The 24,596-nt window shown below is 35.2% G+C and overlaps 1 protein-coding gene across 4 annotated transcripts in view; it reads left to right on the top strand.

The window, feature by feature from the left end:
- Nucleotides 1–24,596, top strand: part of Xrn1 (5'-3' exoribonuclease 1) — a 138,523-nt gene that overhangs the window by 16,758 nt on the left and 97,169 nt on the right. For all 4 annotated transcript variants that reach the window (XR_010047594.1, XM_063249121.1, XM_063249120.1 and 1 more), the window contains exons 2-10: nt 15,028–15,260; nt 15,930–16,027; nt 17,383–17,492; nt 17,586–17,696; nt 19,406–19,488; nt 22,746–22,833; nt 22,916–23,084; nt 23,823–23,890; nt 24,197–24,334. Coding sequence is in view for 3 of the 4 variants with exons in the window: in XM_063249121.1 (XP_063105191.1) it covers nt 15,028–15,260; nt 15,930–16,027; nt 17,383–17,492; nt 17,586–17,696; nt 19,406–19,488; nt 22,746–22,833; nt 22,916–23,084; nt 23,823–23,890; nt 24,197–24,334 (1,098 nt within the window). In the remaining variant the exon portion in view is untranslated. The remainder of the gene's footprint in view (nt 1–15,027; nt 15,261–15,929; nt 16,028–17,382; nt 17,493–17,585; nt 17,697–19,405; nt 19,489–22,745; nt 22,834–22,915; nt 23,085–23,822; nt 23,891–24,196; nt 24,335–24,596) is intronic.

Genomic DNA, 24,596 nt, shown 5'->3' with positions numbered 1-24,596 from the left:
CTGTCCATTTTATCAATGTTTTCCATCTTATTGGTGTACAAGTTCTCAAAGTAGTTACTGTATTTCTGCAGGGTCTGTTGTGATTTCACTCTCTCCATTCCTAATTGGGTGGATTTGGGTCTTTTTTTTTGTTTGTTTGTTTTTTTTTTTTTTGGATAAGGTTAGCTAAGTGTTTGTCTATTTTATTTAATCTTTCAGAACACCAGCTCTTCAATTCATTGATTCTTTGTAATATTTTCTTAGTCTCAATTGCGTCACTTTTTGCTCTGATCTCTACAATTTTCTTCCTACTATGGTTTTTAGGATTCACTGACTTTTCTCTTTCTAGAAGCTTTAGGTTCAACAATAGATTATTTGTACTCACTGTTTTTCTAATATGGGGATTCATTGCTATAAATTTCCCTTTTAGGGCTGCTTTCATTGTATTCCATAACTTCCATTATACCGTTTTGGCATCATCATTTAATTGTAGAAGCTAATGTCTTCTTTAATTTCATCTGTGACCCACTGATTATTTAGGAAAGTGTTGTTTACTTTCCATGTGTTTATATGTTTTTGTTGGTGTAGTTTTCGGGTTTTTTGTTTGTTTGTTCGTTTTTCTTCTGATCATAGCTATTTGGAGTTCTCTATGTATCACGTATCTATATGACAAAATCTTTTTCCTTGCTCAGAAAATTTTCTGTTATTTCTGTGGAAAGTTTTTTTTAAATGTCTTTTGTGCTATATTTTGATTTTTTAATTGATTTTCATTAATTTTGTATTATTTCTGTTTATATCATCTAGCTGTTCAATTGATTTTTTTTTTTTTTTTTTTTGTGGTCTCTTGCTATTTTTAAGTCTTTCATTTGGTGATCATCAGCCATAACCCCGTCTTCTGAATCTGATATTCTGTCTTCATATTGGTTGATTTTGCTTCATATACTTTCAGTGGAATTTTTAATCTCCCATATACCAGTCTGAATCAGTTTTATGGCCCCCTATTCTTTTTTTTTTTTTTTTTTTTTTTTTTTTTGTCTTTTTTCTTTTTATCGGTACCAGGGATTGAACTCATGACTGCCTGCTTGCAAGGCAGGTGCTTATGCCGCTGAGCTAAACCTCCAGCCCCTCCCTATTCTCTTTGTATGTTACAGATTTATGGTTTCCATTGCCTTTCAAAGCTCCTTTATTTAAAACAATTATTTCATTCATTATGGTTATCATCTCTTTAATTATCTGTGTAATTATTTTTGTTTTGATTTTTGTCAGGAGAGTTATTCATCTCTTGGTACTTCTATTGCTACCATTTCAGAAAGTTCGCCTATGTGGCTTTTAGTTTCTTCCACTTCAGTGCCACCTGGATTTGCTTTAGGTGAGTTGAGAATGTTAGGTTGTTGCTTCATTGTTTTCTCATCTTTTATTTTTGTTGTTGTTGTTGAAATATTTTCTGCTTGGAAATTTTTGAGGCTTGGAAACTGCTTATGTTAGGCAGCTTTATTACTAGTATCAAAATGTTTTCTGGAAATGACTACTTTTTAGCAATGTCTTTTAAGTGTAGCTGGCCTTTGGCCTTTGAGTCGTCCCAAGATCCTGTCTCCTATGTTAACTAGGAATGAAAGGTTGCAGCTCTTTGGCCTAGCATCCAATTCTTTGGCACTGGGCTGTAGTATTGTTTATGACTCCCAGACAATACAGGTATTGCCATACAAGAAAGGTTAATTGATCACAAAGCTACATCACTTTCCCCATCTGTGTTGCATAGATAAGATCTGGGAGTTTTGTTTCCTTTTCTTATTTTTAAAATTTATTTATTTAGTGTGTTTAGGCACATTGTCATGTATTGTATACCATCAAAATCACGTTGCTAGTTCTGGTGATCTCTCTCTCTCTCTCTATTTCAGGCAAAGTCTTGCTATGTAGTTATCTTAGTTACTTTTCTCTCATTGCTGTAACAAAATACCTTTTGCCCAAAAGTAAGGAAAGGTTTATTTAGCTAACAGTTTTTAGAGGTGTTAGCCCATAATTTGCTGGCTCCAAAGTACAGTGGTGTGGTGAGGGACAACCATTCAAGGCAGCAGAAGACAGCCAAAGCAACAAGAGCAAAAGGGGAAAGAGCAAGCCTCTTCCTCCCTTATATTGTATGCAGGCTACTTTCGCTAGGGTGGATGTAGCACTCTCATCATCTGTATGCCCTCTTCTTGCACAGGCTGGGGATATTTACAAAATGAGGACCCTGAGCTCCTGCTGAGTTGCTTCTTTAAACTTCTGAACTTTTCAAATTGAAGCAATGAGTCAACAACCATTATGACATCCCAGGGCGTAAATAGCTGCCCAGGAACATTCCCTCCCCACCCTAGGATATAGAACTAAAGAGTCACTTAGTTCAGCTTCTAAACTTCTCACATTGACACAGTGTATTAACCATTACAGGAGTTAAGCTGCCTTTGAACTCACTGTGTAGCCTGAGCTAGCTTCAAACTCATGCCAATCTTCATGTCTCAGCTTCCTGAGTGCCCGGGGTATTATAGGTATGTACTACCATGGCTGGCTGGAGAGCTTTTTAATCAGTCTTCTTTTCAATGATGCACTGAGGGCATAGTTAACTACTGTCCTTTGTATCTCCAGATCCGACTGTTAGGGTTTTCCAGTGCAATAGAGAGGCAAAAATAAAAAAAAAAGAGGCCTTTAATGAGGACCTGGACTTGGAGAGGTGGAGAGGAGTATAACAACTCATTGCTCATTGGGCTGGGCTTCTCCTCTGACCAGAAAGGAACTGGGCAAAAGGTTATCTGACCTCAGGCCAGAGGTGGGGTTTGGGGTGAGCATTGATGATGTATGAGAAACTGATTAGAATTTTCTTTGTGCACATAGGAAAGGAAAAAGGAAGCTGTAATCAGGACTGAAGGGAAAGGAGGTAGAAATGTTTGTCAGGGAAAATGTCATTTTTGCTTTGGCCTTCCACCTTGTTAGACCACTGACATAATACTCAGTAATTTACAGTAGGGCAGAAACCTTTAACCAACCACCTTTGTTAATTTGGAGGGGGAGGTTGGCCTAGCTCCCTATTCTCTAGGAATTACCACAATATTATTAGTTTGGCTTTTTTTTTTTCCTTTCCTTTTTCTTTTTTTGTCTTTTTGAGACAGTGTCTCTATGTTGTTCAGGCTGACTTTGGGCTCACTTTGTAGCCCAGGCTGATCCCTAGCTTACAGCAACCTTCCTGCCTCAGCCTGCTAAGTGCTGAGATTACAGGAGTGCACCACTACACCCAGCTTAACCACAATATTATTAATGTCACAAAGATAATAGATATGGGTACATAGGAAAACTTATTAATAACAGCTATGCAATACTGCTAGTATCAAGTAAATCAGTAACAATAATGTCCAAGACAAAATGGATATTGACATACATAAGAACCATCATTGTACCACCCTTAACCTTAGAAAAGAAATCTATAATCATAGTATAAACTCTTGAGACCAACCAAATATGACATACACCAAATAGCTAGTAAATGCAGTAACTGTACCACAACAAATGATAGAAAAGAAATCAAGAGTAGTAACATAGAGTAACAAGAGTAGTAACATAGAGTAGTAACATAGAAATCAAGAGTAGTAACAAGAGTACCTAAAGATTAATAAAGATATGGGATGTTAGGAAGGGGAGAATACAAAAAGAAATATTTGAAAAATAAAACATTTGGAGATAAGAAAAGAAAAGCAAGACAAAAGATGTAGTGTGAAGTAGAAAGGTATTTATAGAAAACAGAAAAATAGAAATCATATGAAAAATTTAAAAATAGAAAAGAGGTTAGGGTTTAGCTCATAGGCTCAAATGCCTCCCTGGTAAGCATAAGGTTGTGAGTTCAATCCCCGGTACCAAAAAAAAAATTTTTTTTAAAGAGAAAAAAAGAAAGGACATAAAAAAACAAAGCAGTAAAAGGGTACAAATAATACAGTATTTCAAGAAAAAAAAATACAGTAAGAAATCACCAGTTAATAGGTTACATATTATATCCCTCGAACAATTGTCCAAATTACAAAATTAAAGCATATAAAGTAGACATTCATACAGTGAAATTGGAGACAGTTCCGTTCAATGATCCAACAAAAGCTCAGTAATATGGTTTTCCATCCTACACACTCGAATGTACCTGTAGTTATATTCCTTAGTCCACCTTCGTTTCCTCTCTTTTTTATAATAGCAGACTTTTTTGGTTTTATTACTCCTACGGTTCTTATTACTTTTTTTGAAGAGAATAAAACCAAATGTGACTAAGCAAAACAGAGTCAGCACAGAAAGGTGGGCATAGCACATGATGCAAAAATAGAATACCAAGTGATCAAAAATGGTTACCATTGTGCCTCTTGCTATTTTTAAATTGAGTTGTCTATATCATCAGGTATAATAGGATTGATCAAAACAGTACAGAACAAGACCAATAAAACCTACACTGAAGACCTTACAGGACTTCAAAAAAGAAGGATAATAGTCAAACCATAATGGGTATCATAGTATATCTTATTGCCTTCAAAGTGGTTGCCTATACCCTCAAACTTGATACTATCAAACAAAATAGAATATAGAATAATCAGACAGAACAAGATGGGGAGAGCAATACTGGGGTTCAAATCAGATTAATAGTAAAACCAAGAAAGTTACTATAATAGGTCCTTCTATTTTTAATTTAGTTTTCCCTTAATTAAAAAAATGAGAGAAAATAGATTAATTTTAAAAGGGGGGGGGAGATTGAGATAAGAGAGGACATTGTAACAGAACAACGCAGGGCAGAACCGAACCATTCAAGCATTGTGTTTCACCACCAGATAATCTAACATAATAGTAGTCACCATAGTGCCTCTTTCCTTGAATTGAGTGTAACTTCGTATGCTATAACATCAAGCATATCAAGACAGTGTGAAGCCATTCAAGAGAATGCAAGAATTACAGGGTATTTAGAACCAGCTAAAAGAAAATGAACAACAGTTTCTTTATTATCTCTTTACCTATAAAGAATTTTGCTTATACTATAGCATATAGTGAAATATAGTAAAATACAAGATGTTAAAACCAGTGGAAACAGATGTACCACAGCTTGATGGGACTTCAAAACAAGATGATATTAAATCAGCACTAGCTTTTATGTTGTGTTGTTCTCTTCAAAATAGCTATTTGTACTATCATAGATACTAAAATCGAACAACCCAGGTGCGGTTAATGAGTGAAAACATTATATGGCTTCAAACCAATATGATTGGGAATCATGATTACCACATACTTTTATGTATTCTTATCATTTCTTACAATACACTAGGGAAACTATTTGGTATTTATGCATGTGAGTTTGATTTATTTCACTTATGAGTATGGTCTCAAGCTGCGTCCATTTATTTATAAATATGTCAATGTGATCATTCTTTATAGCTGAGTGGTACTCCATTGTATAAAAATACCACAATTTTTTTATCCATTCTTCAGTTGATGGACACTTAGGTTGTTTCCAAGATCTGGCTATTACAAATTGTGCTGCTATAAACATGGGTGCACATATATCACTGTGGTATGATGCTTTCAGTTCTTCTGGAAATATGCCTAGAAGTGGTATACCTAGGTCAAATGGGGCTTCCAGTCCCAGTTTTCTGAGAAATCTCCAGACTGACCTCCACAATGGTTGCACAAGTCTACACTCCCACCAACAGTGCAGGAGTGTTCCTTTTTCCCCACAGCCTCTCCAGCATTTGTTGTTGGTTTTCTTGATCTTGGCCATTCTTTTAGGAATGAGACGAAATCTCAGTATGGTTTTAATTTGCATTTCTCTAATGGTTAATGATGATGAACATTTTTTCATATATTTATTTGCCGTTTGTATTTCTTCATCAGAGAATTGTTTATTCATCTCAGATGCCCACTTTTGGATTGGGTCTTTGAATTTTGGGGGACTGATTTTTTAAAATTCTTTATATGTTTTAGACAGAAGTCCTTTGTCTGAGGGGCAGTTCACTAAGATTTTTTCCCATTTTGTGGATTTTCTTTTCACTATGCTGGAGATTTTTTTGACGTGCAGAAACTTTTTAGTAATACTTCCCACAATCAATAACTGGATCCCTGACTTAAAGATATACTACAAAGCAACTGTAGTAAAATCAACATGGTACTGGAACCAAAACAGAGCTGAAGATCATTGGAATAGATTAGAAGATACAACCACAAATACAAACACACTCAACCACCTGATCTTCACTCATTAAGACTAGTGCAACCAGTGTGGAGGTCAGTCTGGAGATTTGTCAGAAAACTGGAACTGGAAGCCCCATTTGACCCAGCTATACCACTTCTAGGCATATTTCCAGTTATTGATTCTGGGAAGTATTTCCCGTGCAGTTTGAGTCCTATTCATGAATTCTCTACCTACTCCTATATCTTCAAGGTTTTTACCCAATTTGTCTTCCAATAGATTTAGTGTTTCTGTTTTAATATTTAGATCTTTGATCCATTTAGATTTTATTTTAGTACATGCTGATAGGCATGGGTCTAGTTTTGGTTTTCGGCATATGGAGAGCCAGTTTTTCCACCATTTATTAAAGAGACTGTCGTTCTCCCAGTGAACATGTTTGGCCCCTTTATGAAGATAAGGTGGTTGAGTGTGTTTGTAGTTGTGGTTGTATCTTCTAATCTATGCCACTGATCTTCAGCTCTGTTTTGGTTCCAGTACCATGTTGATTTTACTACAGTTGCTTTGTAGTATAACTTTAAGTCAGGGATTGTGATACCTCCTGCCTTGCCTTTGCTGCTTAGAACTGTCCTTTCTATTCTAGGGCTCTTCTTGCTCCAGATGAATCTTAGGAGTGATTTCTCAAGTTCTGTGAAGTATGTTGGTGGTATTTTTATCGGGATTGCATTGAATCTGTATAAAAGTTTTGGGAGAATGGCCATTTTCACAATATTCATTCTTCCTATCCATGAGCAAGGGATGTCTTTCCATTTTCTGAGATCATCTTCAATTTCATTTTTTCAGTGTATTATCATTTTCCTTGTACAGGTTTTTTACTTCTTTCGTGAGAGTAATTCCTAGATATTTCATTTTTTTGGTTGCTAGTATGAAGGGTGTGGCTTCACTTATTTCTCTCTGTGTGACATTGTTGTTAGTGTATAGGAATGCTATTGATTTTTGAGGATTGACTTTATATCCAGCTACATTACTGAATTTATTTATTATATCTAGCAGTCTTTCAATGAGTTTTGGGAATCTTCTATATAGAGTATCATGTCATCTGCAAATAATGATAGCTTAACTTCTTCTTTTCCTATCTTTATGCCTTTTATTTCTCTCTTGTCTAATTGCTCTGGCTAGTATTTCCAGCACTATATTAAATAGGAGCAGTGATAAGGGACATCCTTGTCTTGTGCCTGATTTTAAAATAAAGGACTTCAATTTTTGGCCATTTAGTATGATATTGGCTGTTGGTTTGTCATAGATGGCCTTTATTATATTGAGGTAAAGACCATCTATTCCAATTTTCTGCAAGGTTCTTATCATGAATGAATGTTGGACCTTATCAAAAGCTTTTTCTGCATCTATAGAAATGATCATGTGGTTCTTAATTTTGGCTCTATTGATATGGTGTATTACATTTATTGATTTATGTATTTTGAACCATCCTTGCATGCCTCGGATGAATCCGACTTGGTCATGGTGTATGATCTTCTTGATGATTTGCTGCATCCTATTTGCCAATATTTTATTGAGGATTTTTGCATCTGTGTTCATTAGGGATATTGGTCTGTAGTTCTCTTTTTCAGTTGGGTCCTTTTCAGGTTTTGGTACTAGAGCAATATTTGCTTCTAGGAACGATTTAGGAAGGATTGCTTCCCTTTCAATTTCATTGAAGAATTTGAGGAGTGTTGGCATTAGGTCTTTGTATTTCTTGTAGAATTCTGCAGTGAATCCGTCTGGGCCTGGGCTCTTCTTTGTAGGTAAGGATTTAATTACGTTTTCAATTTCATTAATAGAAATTGGGTTATTCAGTAGTTTTACATCTTCCTGACCTAGCTTTGGTACTTCGTATTCTTCTAGGAATCTGTCCATTTCCTCTGTGTTATCAAACCTTTGAGAGTAGAGGTTTTCGAAATAGGTGTTGATGTTCTTCTGTATTTCTATAGGGTCTGTAGTGATTTCTCCTCTTTCATTCCTTATTGCATGAATTTGAGCTTTTTCTTCCCTTTTTTTAATAAGGTTGGCGAGGGGCTTATCGATTTTATTTATTCTTTCAAAGAATCAGCTTTTTGATTCATTGATTCTTTGGATTGTTTCCTTAGTCTCTATTGCATTGATTTCTGCTCTGATTTTTATAATTTCCTCTCTTCTTTTGGCTTTGGGCTTGACTTGCTCTCCTTTTTCTGGCTGTCTGAGGTGCAGCATCAGGTTATTTATTTGTATTCGTTCTGTTTTCCTGATGTGGGAACTCAGTGCAATAAATTTTCCTCTGAGGACGGCTTTCATTGCATCCCACAGATTCCGGTAAGTTGTGTTTGTGTTTTCATTTTCTTGTAGGTAGTGTTTAATTTCTTCTTTAATTTCCTCTGTGACCCACTGATTACTCAAGAGTGTGTTACTCAGTTTCCATGTGTTTGTGGGAATTTTGTAGTATCTTTTATCATTAATTTCTAATTTCATAGCGCTATGGTCTGAAAGCATGCATGGGATGATTTCAACCCTTTTGCATTTATTTAGATATGTTTTGTGAATTAATATGTGGTCAGTTTTAGAAAATGATCCATGCACTGCTGAGAAGAATGTGTATTCTGTTGTGGGTGGAATACTCTGTATATGTCTATTAAGTCTATTTGTTCACAGGTGCGATTCAGTTCTTTTATTTCTTTGCTGATTTTGTGTCTGGTTGATCTGCCCATTGGTGTCAATGGTGTGTTAAGATCTCCTGTTAGAATTGTGTCACTGTTAACTTGGTTTTTCATTTCTGTTAGTACTTGTTTTATATAACTGGGTGCTCTGGAATTTGGTGCATATATATTTAAGATAGTTATCTCTTCCTCTTGGAGTTTTCCCCTTACGAGTATGTAGTGACCTTCTTTATCCCTTCTGATCATTATTGGCTTGAAGTTCACATTGTCTATAAACAATATAGCCACCCCTGCTTTTTTTTGGGTTCGTGTTGCATGAAGTATTATTTTCCATCCTTTGACTTTCAGTCTGTGAGTTTCCTTTTGGGTTAGATGGGTTTCTTGTAGACAACATATGGTTGGATTTTGTTTCTTGATCCATTCTGCCAGTCTGTTTCTTTTAATTGGTGCATTGAGACCATTTACATTAATGGTTATAACTGTTATATATTGGTTTATTGTTGACATGTTATCTTTCTGCTGTTGTATCTTTATCTTTCAGTTCTATTTAATTGTCTGCTTTGTTTAGTGGTTTTTTCCTTATATGTGTCTAGGCTATCTTTCAGTATTCTTTGCAGGGTTGGCTTGGTGATCATGTAGTTTTTCAGCTGTTCTTTGTCATGGAAGTATCTTACTTCTCCATCCATTTTGAAGGAAAGTTTTGCAGGGTATATCAGTCTAGGTTGGAAATCATTTTCCTTTAGGATCTGAAATACTTCACTCCATGCTCTTCTTGGCTTTATTGTTTGTGCTGAGAAGTCTCCTGTGATTCTGATAAGTTTTCCTTTATAGGTGATCTGTCTTTTCTCTCTGACAGTTTTTAATATTCTATTCTTTTGTTTGATTTCTAGGATGGCCATTATTATGTGTCTGGGTGTAGTTTTATTTTGGTTATGGCTACTTGGAGTCCTATGTGCTTCATTGATCTTGATACCAGTTTCCAATCTCATGTTTGGGAAATTTTCAGCTATTCTCTAAATATCCTCTTGACATCCTTTATGTTGTTCCCTTCTTTTTCATTTATCCCTATTAACCTTATGTTGTTCCTCTGCGTCATCTTGCAGGTGTTGAATTGTTATTTCCTGATTTCTTGTTATTTTTAAAAGATCTTTCTTTTCCTGTTCACTGGTTGCAATCTTGTCTTTGAGGTCTGAAATTCTATCTTCACATTCATTGAGGCGGTTTTTACAGCTTTCGATGGAGTTTTTGACTTCCTGTATATCTCTTTGCATCTGCTTTATATATTCTGTTTGTTTCTTATATTGTTCATCCAGGGATTCTGTCTTTTTGTTTATCTCCTCCAATTTTTTAACTGTGTCTTCTTTACATATGTTCAGCATCTCCTTCTTTTCTTTTATCATTTCTTCTTTTACCTGAGAGATTATTTCTAGTTTGAATTCCTTTAAGGCTTCTTCTATGCCCATGGCTCCTAGGCTTTTTTGGGATGGCCTGAATGTTTGAGACTGCATTTTGGTCTTTCGTTTTTTCATTTTCCCATATTTTCTAGCTTCAAGTGTTGTTCCAAGTGAGGGAGAGAGGTCAGCCAGGCTGGGATGGAATTCCCTGCCCCCTCCTTACTCACTGATCTGGACAGGAAGTCTGGGCCTGGTCCCCAGGCGCAGAAGAGAGCTCCGCAGGGCTGGGACGGGGCTCTCTGCCTCCTCTGGACCCACTCCACCCAACAGGAAGCCGGATCCTGGCCCCCAGGTGAAGAAGACAGTTCCAGGCCTCCGCTGGACTCACTTGACTGACAGGAAGCCAGAGCCTGGTCCCCAGGCAAAGAAGACAGTTCTGGGTCTCCACTGGACTCACTTGACCGATAGGAAGCCAGAACCTGGTCCCCAGGCAAAGGAGAGTTCGCTGGGCTGGGCCAAAAAAATTTTTTTAAAAAGTAGAAAATGAGGGGCTGGGGATTTAGCTCAGCAGCATAAGCGCCTGCCTTGCAAGCAGGCAGTCATGAGTTCGATCCCTAGTACCGATAAAAATGAAAAAGACCAAAAACAATAGAAAATGAATCTAAAAACAGAAGAAATAAATGTTGTTTTTTTCTCCTGTATTTCTGAGTGAGTAGTTTCCTGCTAGGATCTCCAGTTTTAGAGTCTAGGAAGTTTTGAGTTTCTCCATCTAATCTTATAGTTGTGGATTTCTAAAGTGTACACTGTATTCCTCTGCCGTAGGTCAGTGATGGTGAAACTTATTTTTTTTTTAGTACTAGGGATTGAATTTACCACCTCACTCTTTTTTCAGACAGATGCTTGTGCTGCTGAACTAAAGCCCCAGCCCTGGTGAACTTTTAGAGCACTCAGTGATAAAAACAGCTCGTTGCACCTCAGTTAGGTTCACCCCTCTGGTGTACTGGGCTATGACAGTGTCCGCACCAAGACATTTCCTTGCTCAGGTTGGTAAATAGTGAAGGCAATCAGACTTCAGATCTGTGCTGGTAGGCAGCAGAGCGAGGGTTCAAGTACTTACTGCCAGTGAACACTTTCAGACCCAACTGTTATGGGGCACAACTCAAGCTGGGCCTGGCTTTTCACCACGTGAGTGTGAGCTACATCTTTCCCTCTCTGAGTTTAAACTTCTCAGGGACTCTCTTCCTAGCCGGCTCCCAGCTGGCTATGGTGGTGCACACTTGTAGTTCCAGCACCTGGGAGGCTAAGGCAGGATTGCTTGGAGTTCAAGGCTAGCCTGGGTACATAGTGAGTTCAAAGCTAGCCAGAACTACATAGCAAGATCTTATCTCCAAAAAATGAAAAAAATAAAATTCACCATCTAGCCCATTCCCTGTCTGCAGCTATGTCTATGGCTGTCCCTTACCCTGTCACTGGGTAACCTGAGATGAAGTTGTTTTAATTTGTCTGAGTCCCAGATTTAAATAATCAACCCCTTCCTGAAATGACACCTGGTGCAAGCACTCCCTGGTGATGTGGCTGACATCGGCACTTGAATCCCTCTCCTACTGTTGCCTGGCATACAGAAGGAGTCTTTTGGAACAAAATCCAAGGAGATTTTTGTAGGCATGGGCCCTGCTGCCCTTTCTACCTGGATCTCCCAGCCCTTGCTTCTGGGGAACCTGGTTTTCTTCCTGTTTCTGCTGAGCCACAATTACGGGGGAGAGAGTCCAAATTACTTCTTTTGTCTGCAGTGTAGACCATCTTTCTAACTTCTCTGTAGCTTCTAAGTTTTTTGTCAATTGCTTCCTGACTGGCAATGATTTGCTTCTGTTTCTCTCTTTGACAGTTGTTCTCCAGTGTCTGCATTCCAGTTCTCAGAGAGGCTGAATTTTGCTGCCATCACTACTGAAACATTTTTTTCCTTTCAACAAGAAGGATTTCTTTCTTTCTTTCTATTTATTTATTTATTTTTTTGGTACTGGGGATTTAACTCACCATCCTGTGCTTGCAAGGCAGGCGCTCATACCACTGAGCTAAATCCCCAGCCCCAGAAGGATTTCTTTTTAAATAAAAAAAAAAAAAAGCAGCGGAATGAATACTATAATAAAAGAAAATGTTCTTGAAATTAAGGTTGAAACTGTATACATGTACTTGAGAAAATTGATTCAGAAGATTAATACCATGACATAGTCCAGGAAAATTGCCACCAAAAAAAGAAGAACTAATCTAATGACTTTACTTGAGAATCTCTAAATTGAGAATGTATTTGTCCCATTAGTGTCCCCTTAACAACTGAAGAAAAAAGGACAAAATGAAGATAGTTGTAGCAGGATAAAACTTTGCTTCACCCAGCTTGTTCCATTCCATTGAAGGTTAGTTGCCTGTTTCTAGCATTCATAGCACCACTAAGAAGAGAGAGGAAAACAGTTCCAGAGACATTTTTTTTCATTCCTCATTGGTAGGATGTTGTAGCTTTGTGGTGGATCATGTGCATAGCATATACAGTTCTGTGTACTGTGCACGTGTACACACACACATACACATACCATTACCATCTTCATTCTTACTCAAGCACCAGTTCATCCTTCACCAATCCTCAGAGCTTGGGAGTACCTGTTTATGACCATCTGTGGCCAGGCACAACAGATAAGCAGTATTCTGATATTGTTCTAGGTAGTCTTTTTTTAGCCATCAACATAAACCCATTTGTTTCTTTCTAAAAATCATGGTTGACTTGTACCCCACAATGTCAGGCTTTATTTGGGGAGAAAGGAGGCATATATATATTGCCTTTATTGTCATAGGGTTTGAAGAAAGGAAGAAGTAAACATAGTATCTGGATGTGTCTTTACAAGTCAAAGGTCATAAGCTAATACTATACTCTTAGAGCATTTTGCTAATTATAATCCAGCACAATGCCACTAGAATATTTAAGACACTTACTATAGATTGCATACTGTTTTAAATGCTTTACATGCATGCATTCATTTAATCATGCCAGTTCTAGTATTATTATCTCCATTCTGTATGTGAGGAAACTGAGTCACAAAAAGATTGTTATCTAAAATTGCTTGTTACTGTTGATAATGTGTACTGCAGTAGAGCCTTCATCTTTTTTTTGTTAAATGTGGTAAAATATACATAACAACGTTTACCGTCTGAACCATTTTTAAGTATTCAGGTCACTAATCTCAAGTACATCTATATTTTTATTTTAAGCCGATATTTTAAAAAATAGTCCTGCAGGTCGTGGTACCACATCCCTCTAATTCTAGCACTCTGGTTGCTGAAGCAAGCGTATCACCAAGTTTGAGGCCAGCCGGGCTACATAGTGAGTTTAAGGCCAGCCTGAACTTTTAGTGAGACCCTGTATCCAAAATTTAAAAATGGTGTTCTGTTGCTTAAATATGTACCTTAGTTACTTGTTCAGTGTTAAATTGAATCTCTGTTTCAGAAAAGATTTTCATTATGTTTATACAAGGATTGCTTATTCTGCTTTTATTTTTAAAAAGTCAAAGTTTGTTTTTTTATTTTGTTTTGTTTAGATAGAAACTTGCTATGGAATGAAGGATGGACTTGACCTTGGGATCTTTCTCCCTCAGCTTCCCAAGTGCTGGAATTACAGACATGTTCTACATCATGCCCAGCTAATAATTTTCTTTAACATGTGACGGAGACTCTCCTCTAAAATTCTTTGATTGCAGTAAATAGTACCCATTTTGGGTCTCTCTTTGTGTACAATTGTTTTGATTGTGTTCCCATTACTTCTCACAAACATTTCAATAGAGAAAAAGTAAATGAAAGCCAGAGCCATTAAATTCTTTTTATAAAAGTAGATGCCTGCTAGTCAAAGTTTAGAAATTAATCCAAATTTCACATGCAGCATTTAACGTACACCAAACTTCTTGGCATAATATAAGATTGTAAGGAACAATGTAACAAAAAATAAGGTAACCTAATCAGGTAACTGTGATAATGAAACCAAATATATAATAAGGATATAGGTCATTTTTAGAACCTTGTAATAAAACTAGTCATGGTGGCACATGCCTATAATCACAGCACTCAGAAGGCTGACACAGAAAAATCTCTTAGCTCAAGGCCAGCCCGAACTGCATAGTGAAAGACAAAATAAAATAAAAAATAAACCTTACAGCCAGGCATATAGTGCATGCCTGTAATCCCAGTACTGGGGAGGCTGAGGCAGGAGGATTGTTACAAGTTCAAGACCAGCCTGAGTTGCAAAATGAGCTCAAAGCCAACCTGAACTACATAGTGACACCCTGTCTTAAAAAGACAAAAATAAATAAGTAAGCCTTATAATAAATATGTACACACATTTAGATATAAATGGGCATTATGTTACCCATTTATGGAGGAAATTGAGGCTTTACGAAGTTACTCTAGTAGAAGAAAGGAAGAAAAAAAGGAAGGAAGGAAGGAAACTAATATTTTGAGTACCAAATAAACCAAGCACTTTGTTTTCCTGTGGTATCTTGTTTTATGCCAGTAGATCATTTCCTGGCAGTAAATTTGTTCAAGCTACTGAAACATGTAACTATGTAACATGTCTTCATATTACCAACTCTGCATATTTTTCTTTACTCTATTCAACTGTGGTTGTTCACTCCATTTTTTTTTTTTAATAATCAGGAAACCTAACATTTTGGTTTTATCTTTGAATAATCACTTTCCACAGAAGCTAATCCATTATTATGATTAATGACCTTGAGCTTGTGTGTTTTTCTTTCAGATTCCTGAATTTGACAATTTGTACCTGGATATGAATGGAATTATACATCAGTGTTCTCATCCTAATGATGATGATGTCCACTTCAGAATTTCAGATGACAAAATCTTCACTGACATTTTTCACTACTTGGAAGTGTTGTTTCGCATTATTAAACCTAGGAAAGTGTTCTTTATGGCTGTTGACGGAGTCGCTCCTCGAGCAAAAATGAATCAGCAGCGTGGGAGGCGTTTTAGGTGAAACATTTAAAGATAAATAACATAACACAGCATATCTTCTGGTCATATTTATTTTCTGTTTAAATTCCCACAGAAATGGGAATATCTCCTACTCATAATGCTGTATTATGTCAAATAGGAGGAAATACAAAAATATGTAATTTTATATAATATTCTTAGAGGTCTTGGTTGTATTTAAGATCATAAAATGATAAAGATCATTAAATTATACACATATATATATAATTTAAAGCTATTCAGAGAGTTTTTCTGAGGAGAGATACTGGGATTCAAACTCAGGACCTCACGCTTGCCAGGCTGGCAGTGTGCTGCTGAGCTATTTCCTTGGCCCTATACAGAGATTTTAACCTTGTTTCTAGCTTGAATTTGACATTTGTTTCTGACATGAATTACCCTGAAAGTGCTTACAATATTTTGTGTGTTTTTATTGTCTTGAAATCTAATTTCTCCAATCCTTACATGAAAAATTCAATTCTTTTATAAGAGCAAAGGATTCTGAGGCTCACCTTTATCAGTTGCATTATTTCAAAACTTAAATATTGTTGAACCTTAAAATTGATGAATTAATATTTAACTGAAAGACCTAAATAGCAGTTTATGTAAAAGTTAGTACTTTTGTTTTCAGGAAGTTTAAGTTTTATTTGTTTTGTTTTCTTTACCTGTAAGGTCAGCCAAAGAGGCAGAAGACAAAATAAAAAAGGCAGTTGAAAAGGGAGAAACTCTTCCTACAGAGGCCAGGTTTGATTCCAACTGTATTACACCAGGTAAAGTCACTGAGAGAAAATCTATGGAAGAATTAAAATGTAATTTGAAAGTTTATTGTTTCAAATGTCTAAATGTGTTTATATTTACTATTTATTTGGGCCCTGGGGTTGCATTTGCTGTATTTTCCCACTTGTATCTGATTGTGAGATAGTTTGAACACACTGATCACAAATGTCCCATAAAGTCCCGCAGTAGGATTTTCAAATGTTGATAAGAACAGATATGGTCAGGACCCTCCAGATACACTGAATTCCAGACCTGGAACTTACAAGATCTTTCAGTTTGACTCCTGCCATTTCTTGGAATGAAACAATCTCAGTGAGGTGGTAATTTCATGTAGCTTACTTTTTGTTTCAGGATAAGAAACCCATTGTCCTGCTCCACCTCTCAGCAGCAGCTAAGATTTGTATGACTTTAAGGAAAATAAATACAATACATATATCAGTAATACGTTTAACAGATTCATGACTGAGCCACAGTTCGTATCTCTTACTGCCAGGTGTGCCTTGAACCACTGGGTGGTACATGCATATGACTGTTTCAGTTCTGCCACCAGTGGTGTACACTGATAGATGAGACCGTCTGTCAAGCAGGTACCACTGATGATACAAGGCACCTGATTGGACAGTCATATAAATATCAACAATGGTTCAAGCAAGAGAGAATATATTAATTTAATTGTATATACAGCTACATACTCTATACTCTTCAGCTTTGTGTAGCATCATTATATTCCTTTACTTTGAATGAACGTGTTAAAATATAACTTTCTCATGAGTTCATTACTACCAATAGTAATTTCTCTTTTACTCTGTGCCCTATATATTACTCAATTTAATAATGTTTTATCTTGATTATAGTTTTAAGACTGTGTTGCCTTTGATTATTATCACACGGGGTTTTCCTAAAACAAAATCATTGTAAACTGAATTTCAAAATTAATAATAATTTTCAGATTAATAATAATAGGTATTATCAGTATAATTACTGGCAATTGAAGCTGCATGTCTTATGAAATTACTGTAGAGATCAGCAAAAGAAGTAGAGAGTTGAGATTCATTAAACTTTGCCCTTTAAGTATATAAAAATACTTACAGCATAGTTGTTAGACAACAGTAGAAGTCCTTGACTTTTCCTGACACTGACTTCATTTAGGATAACTAATAGCATTTGAAACAGGATATTTGCTAGAGAATGATACATTTTTTGCTCCCAGGATAGGCAAAAGCACTTTTAACCTTTTTTAGAGATCCTATCTATCCCTACCTATTTGATCTGATTATTGTATTATCACTGGGAATTCATTGTTTTTATGTCTTTTAGAGATTAACTGTTTAAACCTTTTTGTTTATAGGGACTGAATTCATGGCCAGGTTACATGAACATCTAAAGTATTTTGTAAATATGAAAATTTCCACAGACAAGTCATGGCAAGGAGTTACCATCTACTTCTCAGGCCATGAGGTTATCATCTTTTTTTATTTTAAATTTTTAAAAATGTATTTAATATTCTGAAGCATAGCATATTACCACATGTTTTAAAAACATTATATTTAGACTCCCGGAGAAGGAGAACATAAAATCATGGAATTTATCAGATCGGAAAAAGCAAAGCAAGATCATGACCCAAACACCAGACACTGTCTTTACGGTTTAGATGCTGACTTGGTAAGTATAACATTTATTGTTATATAAGATTATGCCTTTATAAGTAAATAAGGGACTTGACTTACGCAAGAATCTTACTGCTTATGAAAACAAATATAGAAGACAAAATAATTATTGCTACTTTAGTCTTTACCAAATCTTTATGATCAACTGGTATCTATATTTTACAATTGTGACACCCCTTGCTGCTTGTAGTATTCTTCTGAAGTCATGACTTATATGTAGCCCATGACATATAGTACATCTTTATCAAACAACTCTAAAACCCAAGAATCTTTACTAAACATCATGTTTAACTTTTTATTATGGAAATTGTCAAGCTCAACAAAAATAGGAAAGATAAACTATTCATGAAGTACACCTATATTTCCTTTGTACAGAACGTTGAGGCTGGAGGGTTGAAAGCTTAAAGCTAGCCTTGACAGTTTAGTGAAACACTGCCTAAAATTTTTTTTTTTTTTGTCTTTTTCCTTTTTATCAGTCCCGGGGATCGAACTCACAACTGCCTGCTTGCAAGGCAGGCTCTTATGCCGCTGAGCTAAATCCCCAGCCCCTAATTTTTTTTTTATACCGGGAATTGAACTCACAACCTCGCACTTACCTATAAGTGCTTGAATCGCTGAGCTAACGCCCCGGCCTTGGTTATTTATTTATTTATTTATTTGTTTGTTTGTTTTTTTCATTTTTATCAGTACCAGGGATCGTACTCACAACCGCCTGCTTGCAAAGCAGGTGCTTATGCTGCTGAGCTAAATCCCCAGCCCCTATTTATTTTTTTAAAGGCTGGGAATGTAGCTCACTGCTCTCTTGGTTTAACTCCTAGTACCACCACCAAAAAAAAAAGCTCAATAGCATAATGACATTTCCTGTGTTCTTCATTTAGTTAATCTACTGTCCTTGTCTCCTATTTCTTACTGTATCACTGTGGGTTATTAAATTCCAGCATTATATCATTTAATCTGTACTTTTTTTGCATAATTTTCTCTAATGGAGGTTTTTTAAAACTGAAAGAAAAATGGTTTTTGTTTTTTGGTTTCTTTTTTTTTTTTTTGAGAAAGGGTCTTGCTATGTAGTCAAACTGATCTCTAACTAGCCACAATCCTCTTGCCTCAGCCTCTCAAGTACCGGGATTATAGGCATGCACCACCCGCCTATCTAAAATAAAATACTTAAAAATGATTCCATTATCTTACATAAAACAAAAATTAGCAGTCATGTTTAATATATAAGTAAGTGGTTCATATTGTCATCTCCTTAGTTGGATTATAAATGTTTCTTTTATTTTTTTATTTTCGCTGTTGGAATTGGTATTAAAACAAAATAGACAATATACATTGTACTTTATTGATATATATCACTAGACTTTTGAATTAATTTTGGAGTTTAGGATACTTTGCTAGAAAATTAACTGAAAATTAAGAATGTTTGTTTCTTTAATTAAGAAAATTTGGGGGATTATAGAGGGAAGAAGTATGGTAAGAGGGGACAGAATGGCAGTTACAAAAGTATTGGGCCCAAAAGTTGAACATGTTTTTCCTAGAAAAGTACATTAACTTTATCACATTTATATTCTACAAATGGATATTTTTGTATTTATATATTTAATGTCCTCATTATTGCTCTTTGCAGAAATATTTCTAATAGCTCTTATGTATTTGATACAATAAGAACTGAGAGTATAGAAATATTTCATAATCATTTTTCCACAGATCATGCTTGGATTAACAAGTCATGAGGCACATTTTTCACTTTTAAGAGAAGAAGTTCGATTTGGTGGCAAAAAAACCCACAGGTAAACTACATTGCGTACAAATTGGAACAAAACAGAAATTAAGCCTCTTGGCTATTGTGACTTTCCTCAAGGAACCAGCTCTGCTTTTTCTAGGGTGCACTGTTGTCTTGCTTTTTCTCATTTTACTTAACCCAAGCTTACGCTGCAGTGCCAGTTTCTTCCCTACTGTTCACTTTCATTTTCTTGAATAAATTTTACCAGTGCTTTAAAAAAAACTTAATAGATATGTAGCATGTAAATATTTCCTTTCAACTCATTGATTGCCTTTTCACTTGATTGATAGTATTATTTGATACACAAAGTTTTTATTTATGTATATATGTATGTATGTATGTATATATGTATTTTTATTCTTTTTGAGACAGAATTTCACTGTGCAGTTCAGGCTGGCCTTAAACTCATTTTGTAGCCCAAGCTGCCCTTGAACTCTCAGCAATCCTCCTGCCTGAGTCTCCCAAGTACTAGGATTACATGCGTGTGCCACCATGTCTGGCTTTAATTTTAATACATCCCAGTTTATCTTTTCTTCTTTCTTTCTTTCTTTCTTTCTTTCTTTTTTTCTTTCTTTCTTTCTTTCTTTCTTTCTTTCTTTCTTTCTTTCTTTCCTCTGTTTTTAGTATAATATCCAAGAAATCTTTGCTAAATCCAGTGTCATAAAGTTAGTGTCTCCATTGTTTCATTCTAAGAGTTTTAATTTTTACTCTTGGGGTTTGGTTTGGTTTGGTTTGCAGTGGCTGGATCAAATCCAGAGGCTTTTGCAAGCTAGCCAAGCACTCTACCATCAAGCTACATCCTAAGCCCTCAGTTTTACAGTTTTAATTTTTATATTTAGGTTTTTGGTCTATTTTGATTTAATTTTTATATATGGTATAACGTAAGAGTTCAACTCCATTCTTTTGCATGTGGATATTCAGTTTTCTCAGAACTATTTATTGAAAAGACTTTTCCTATGAATCGAGCATAGTGGCAGATGTCTGTAATCCTAACACTTGAAGAGGCAGAAGGATTGCTGTGAGTTCAGGGCCAGTCTGGGCTGCCACTAGTAAGTTCACCAATGACCTGCCTTAACGTAGAGAAGTAGCATCTCAAAAGAAAAAAAAAAACAAAAAACACTTTCGCTATTGAATGTCTTGGTAGCCTAGTTGGAAATCATTTGATCATAATACAGGTTCTATTTCTTCTGCTTAGTATTCTGTTCCATTGATGTGTAGCAGTAGTGGTGAACCTGTGGCACGTATGCCGCAAGGGGCTCTTTATGTCATTGAACACTCTAAAATGTTCAGCATCCCTGATCTTGTCTTCGTACTAGTACATGATTAATGTAGCTTTGACTAAGTAAATTTAAGAGTATAAAGCATATTAAACAAATTATATGCCATTCATAAATAAAATTTATCCCAAAAATGCCAAAATCAGGAAAAATGAGACCTTGTGTTTTCTCCCAAGATTGTTTTATCTATTTGGGATCTCCTGAAATTAGATAATGATTTTTAAGATAGATTCCTTTATTTTTGTGGAAAATATCATTGGGATTTTGATAGAAATTATATTAAATTTGTAGATGCCTTTGGGCATCTTGATCTTAAACCTTCCAGTTCATGAACACAAGGTGTCTTTCCATTGTAGCATATCCTTTTCTTGCTATAACATTTTTTAGTTTTTCATGTACAAATCTTAGCTTCATGGTTAAATTCATAAATAGAAGCATTTTCTTAATTTCTTTTGGATTATTCATTTGTGGTGTGTAGAAATTCAACTGATTGTATACCCTGTAGATGGACTGAACTAGTTTTTTTAGGCCTTATAATTTTTTGTGTGTAAAAATTTGCATATAATGAATCATGGCACCTATAATAGATTTGCTTCTTCCTTTTCAATTTGTTTATTTGTTTGTCTGTTTGTTTTTCTGCCTAAATCCTCTGCTAGGTCTTTGAGAATAGTGTTGAATAGCTGTAGTATTTTTGTTTTGGTTTTTGCTTTTTGTAGTACTAGGAATCAAAACCAGGGCAATGCTAGGCAAGTGCTCTACAGCTGAGTTACAGTCTTGCTCCATCCCTCTTTTGTCGTTTTTTTGAGATTCCTCCATCTCACTGTATAGCCAAGGCTATCTGTGGAATCACAGTCCTTCCTCAGGATCAAGAGTAGCTGGGGTTACAGGTATACATTGCTGTGCCCTGCTTGCTAGAGCTATGATGAAGGCATCCTTATCTGCTTCCTGATCTTAGAAGGAAAACTTTCACTCTTATACTATTGAACAAAAACTATGGATTTTTATAAATACCCTTTATCATATTAAGGAAATTAATTCTCCCTTTAACCATAGTTTATCAGATGTTTTTATCAGTGTCAAATATTGTTACTGTTTTTTCTGCAAAATGATCATGTGGTATTTTTCTCCCTTCATTGATTAATTTTCTTTTTCAAGGATAGAATTTCAAGGATAGAAATAAAAAGGAAGAAAAAAAACTAATAAAATTTTAAAACATGTCAGTCAAGGGGCAGCAATGGTACATACATTGCACATTGCTATCCCCAAATTAATTTTCTTATGTTGAACTACATTCGCATTTTCAGGATAAATCTTATTTATGAATGGCATATAATTTGTTTAATATGCTTTATCCTCTTAATTTTACTTATAGTTAAATCCTGAGCATAGACCATTAATCAAGAATGTAGAACCTGGGGCTGGGGATTTAGCTTAGCGGCATAAGTGCCTGCCTTGCAGGTGGTGTGGTCGTGAGTTTGAGCCTCTGTACCGATTAAAAAAAAAAAAAAAGTATATAGAACCTTATACAATCCAGAGAGAGAAGCAAGTGATATTGCATCACCACTGTGGCCCTGGACTAATCTGCAATAAATATAAAAATACATACTCACTCATCTTCATGCTTTCTGCTAATGGCCAGTCTTAAGTGGGCCAGATCCCATTGATTTCTTACATTTATTTTATGTTATGTTATGTTATGTTATGTTATGTTATTTTATGTTATGTTATGTTATGTTGTTATAATTTCATGTTATTTTATTTTATTTATTTTATTTTATGCCTCTGAATTCTGAGTCCTCCCCCAGAAAACATGATATAAACCAATTCTTATGGATTTACCATGTTTCTTCTACTATAATTGTATTTTTATTCTTACATTATGCTGCAACTTTTATGTGAATTACATGCTTTAATTACAAGGCTTAATTATCTCCTAATGACCTTAAATGTATAATTCACTCCATTTTGATCCTCTGATTAATTACAGGGTGTGTGCACCAGAAGAAACCACATTTCACCTCCTACATTTGTCATTAATGAGAGAATATATTGACTATGAGTTTTCAATATTAAAAGTAAGTACTAATATGGCCATGGACCAAGGCTTTGCATGCAGAAATTTCCACAGGATTTCACTATTTCTCCATTTTGTCACAGGAAAAGATCACATTTAAATATGATATTGAAAGAATTATAGATGATTGGATTTTGATGGGATTTCTTGTTGGCAATGATTTTATCCCTCATCTACCTCACTTACATATTAATCATGATGCACTGCCTCTTCTTTATGGAACATATATTACCATCTTGCCCGAACTTGGGGGTAAGAAAACTTCAGTATGTTTTTGAGTGTACTTGAATTTAGTACTGAGTTACCCTAAATGTGTTACTCACTTTACTAGATTATTACAGGCACAACTAAAGTAGGTGACACTGGGGGTTTCTTTCAATCTAAAGTGCCAGACATTGATGTCATTTTCAGTGACTCCAAAGGAAAATAAATGACCAGAGTTAAGCTCCCTCACTTATTGATAAAGTAGTCTTTACCTTTAACTACCTAAAGAAAATCAGAACTTGTTGGTTACGGTTAACTCCTTTCATATTTAAGCATAGAAATTCAGTTATTGTGAATGTATATGTGTCATATTGTTTAATATGAAGAAAAGGATTTCAACTAAAATGGAAAACTGACAAGCACAGTGAGACTATATGAAACATACAACAGTATCAGGACATCAGGGTTTTTCTTAAGTTAACTTACTAAGTTGAATGACCTGGAGATTGTAGAACATAGTTTAATTTTTACCAAATGTTGGAAATGTGAGAAACTTATTATGTGGACCTGCAATTTCTCATATTTTGCTTCAGAATATATGTATTGTATATTACAGTGACATAAGGGTCTTAGAAACTAGGCATGGTTTATATTATAGCCTAACCTTGGGTTTTTTCTTGATTAGCACAATGTTAACACTCAACAGTTTACAGAAAGAATTGGGTAGGCTTGTGTAGAAAAACTAATGTCAGCTTTTAGTAAAAAGTTGGGTTTTGCTTTTTGTAGGTTATATTAATGAAAGCGGATATCTCAACTTACCTCGCTTTGAGAAATACCTTGTGAAACTATCTGATGTAAGTAACCATAGTTTTTGGTTTACTTTTCTCAGGTAGATATAAATGGTCAGTAACTAATTAAATACTGTCAGAAGAAAAAGATTTCATAATTTTATTTCAGCTACTTATGCTATATACCTTTACCTAAGTAAATCACATTTTTACTTTTTATATTTAATTTTTTGAGTAAAAGATAAGGTCCTTCTGTTTATAAAAAAGTAAATCTCCAATTTCCTATGTCCCAGAAATAATCACTGTTATAAGTTTGATTTTTGTTCTTTCAGATATACTTAAGTCATTTTAAAACAAATTTGTTTTTGACAGTTTGATCGGGAGCACTTCAGTGAAGTTTTTGTGGACCTAAAGTGGTTTGAAAGCAAAGTTGGTAACAAGTATCTCAATGAAGCAGCAGGAATCGCAGCAGAAGAAGCCAAGAACTACAAGGAAAAGAAAAAATCAAAGGTGTCCATTTTTTTAGATGTCCTTTCATTTTTTTACCTGTAAAGGTAAAACTGATATTCCTTGTTTCTCATTTTCCTTCTTTTGATTTTGGGATTACCTTATTTCATTTTCATTTCTTCTTTTCTATAGGAATCTAAAAACTACTTTGGTTTCTTTTTGCTATAGTAAGAGACTGTCATTTAGATCTAATGCTTAAAAATTAATTTATTTTTACTCTTAAAGAAGAACATTGTTTTCTTTGGTTTTTCATCCTATTAATAAG

This window comes from Cavia porcellus, unplaced genomic scaffold (genome assembly GCF_034190915.1).
Source record: "Cavia porcellus strain 051 isolate PalLab524CR breed Dunkin Hartley unplaced genomic scaffold, mCavPor4.1 scaffold_5, whole genome shotgun sequence".
NCBI lineage: Eukaryota > Metazoa > Chordata > Mammalia > Rodentia > Caviidae > Cavia > Cavia porcellus.
Note: the sequence above shows the minus strand (reverse complement) of the source record. Positions and strands in the feature narration are given on the sequence as shown.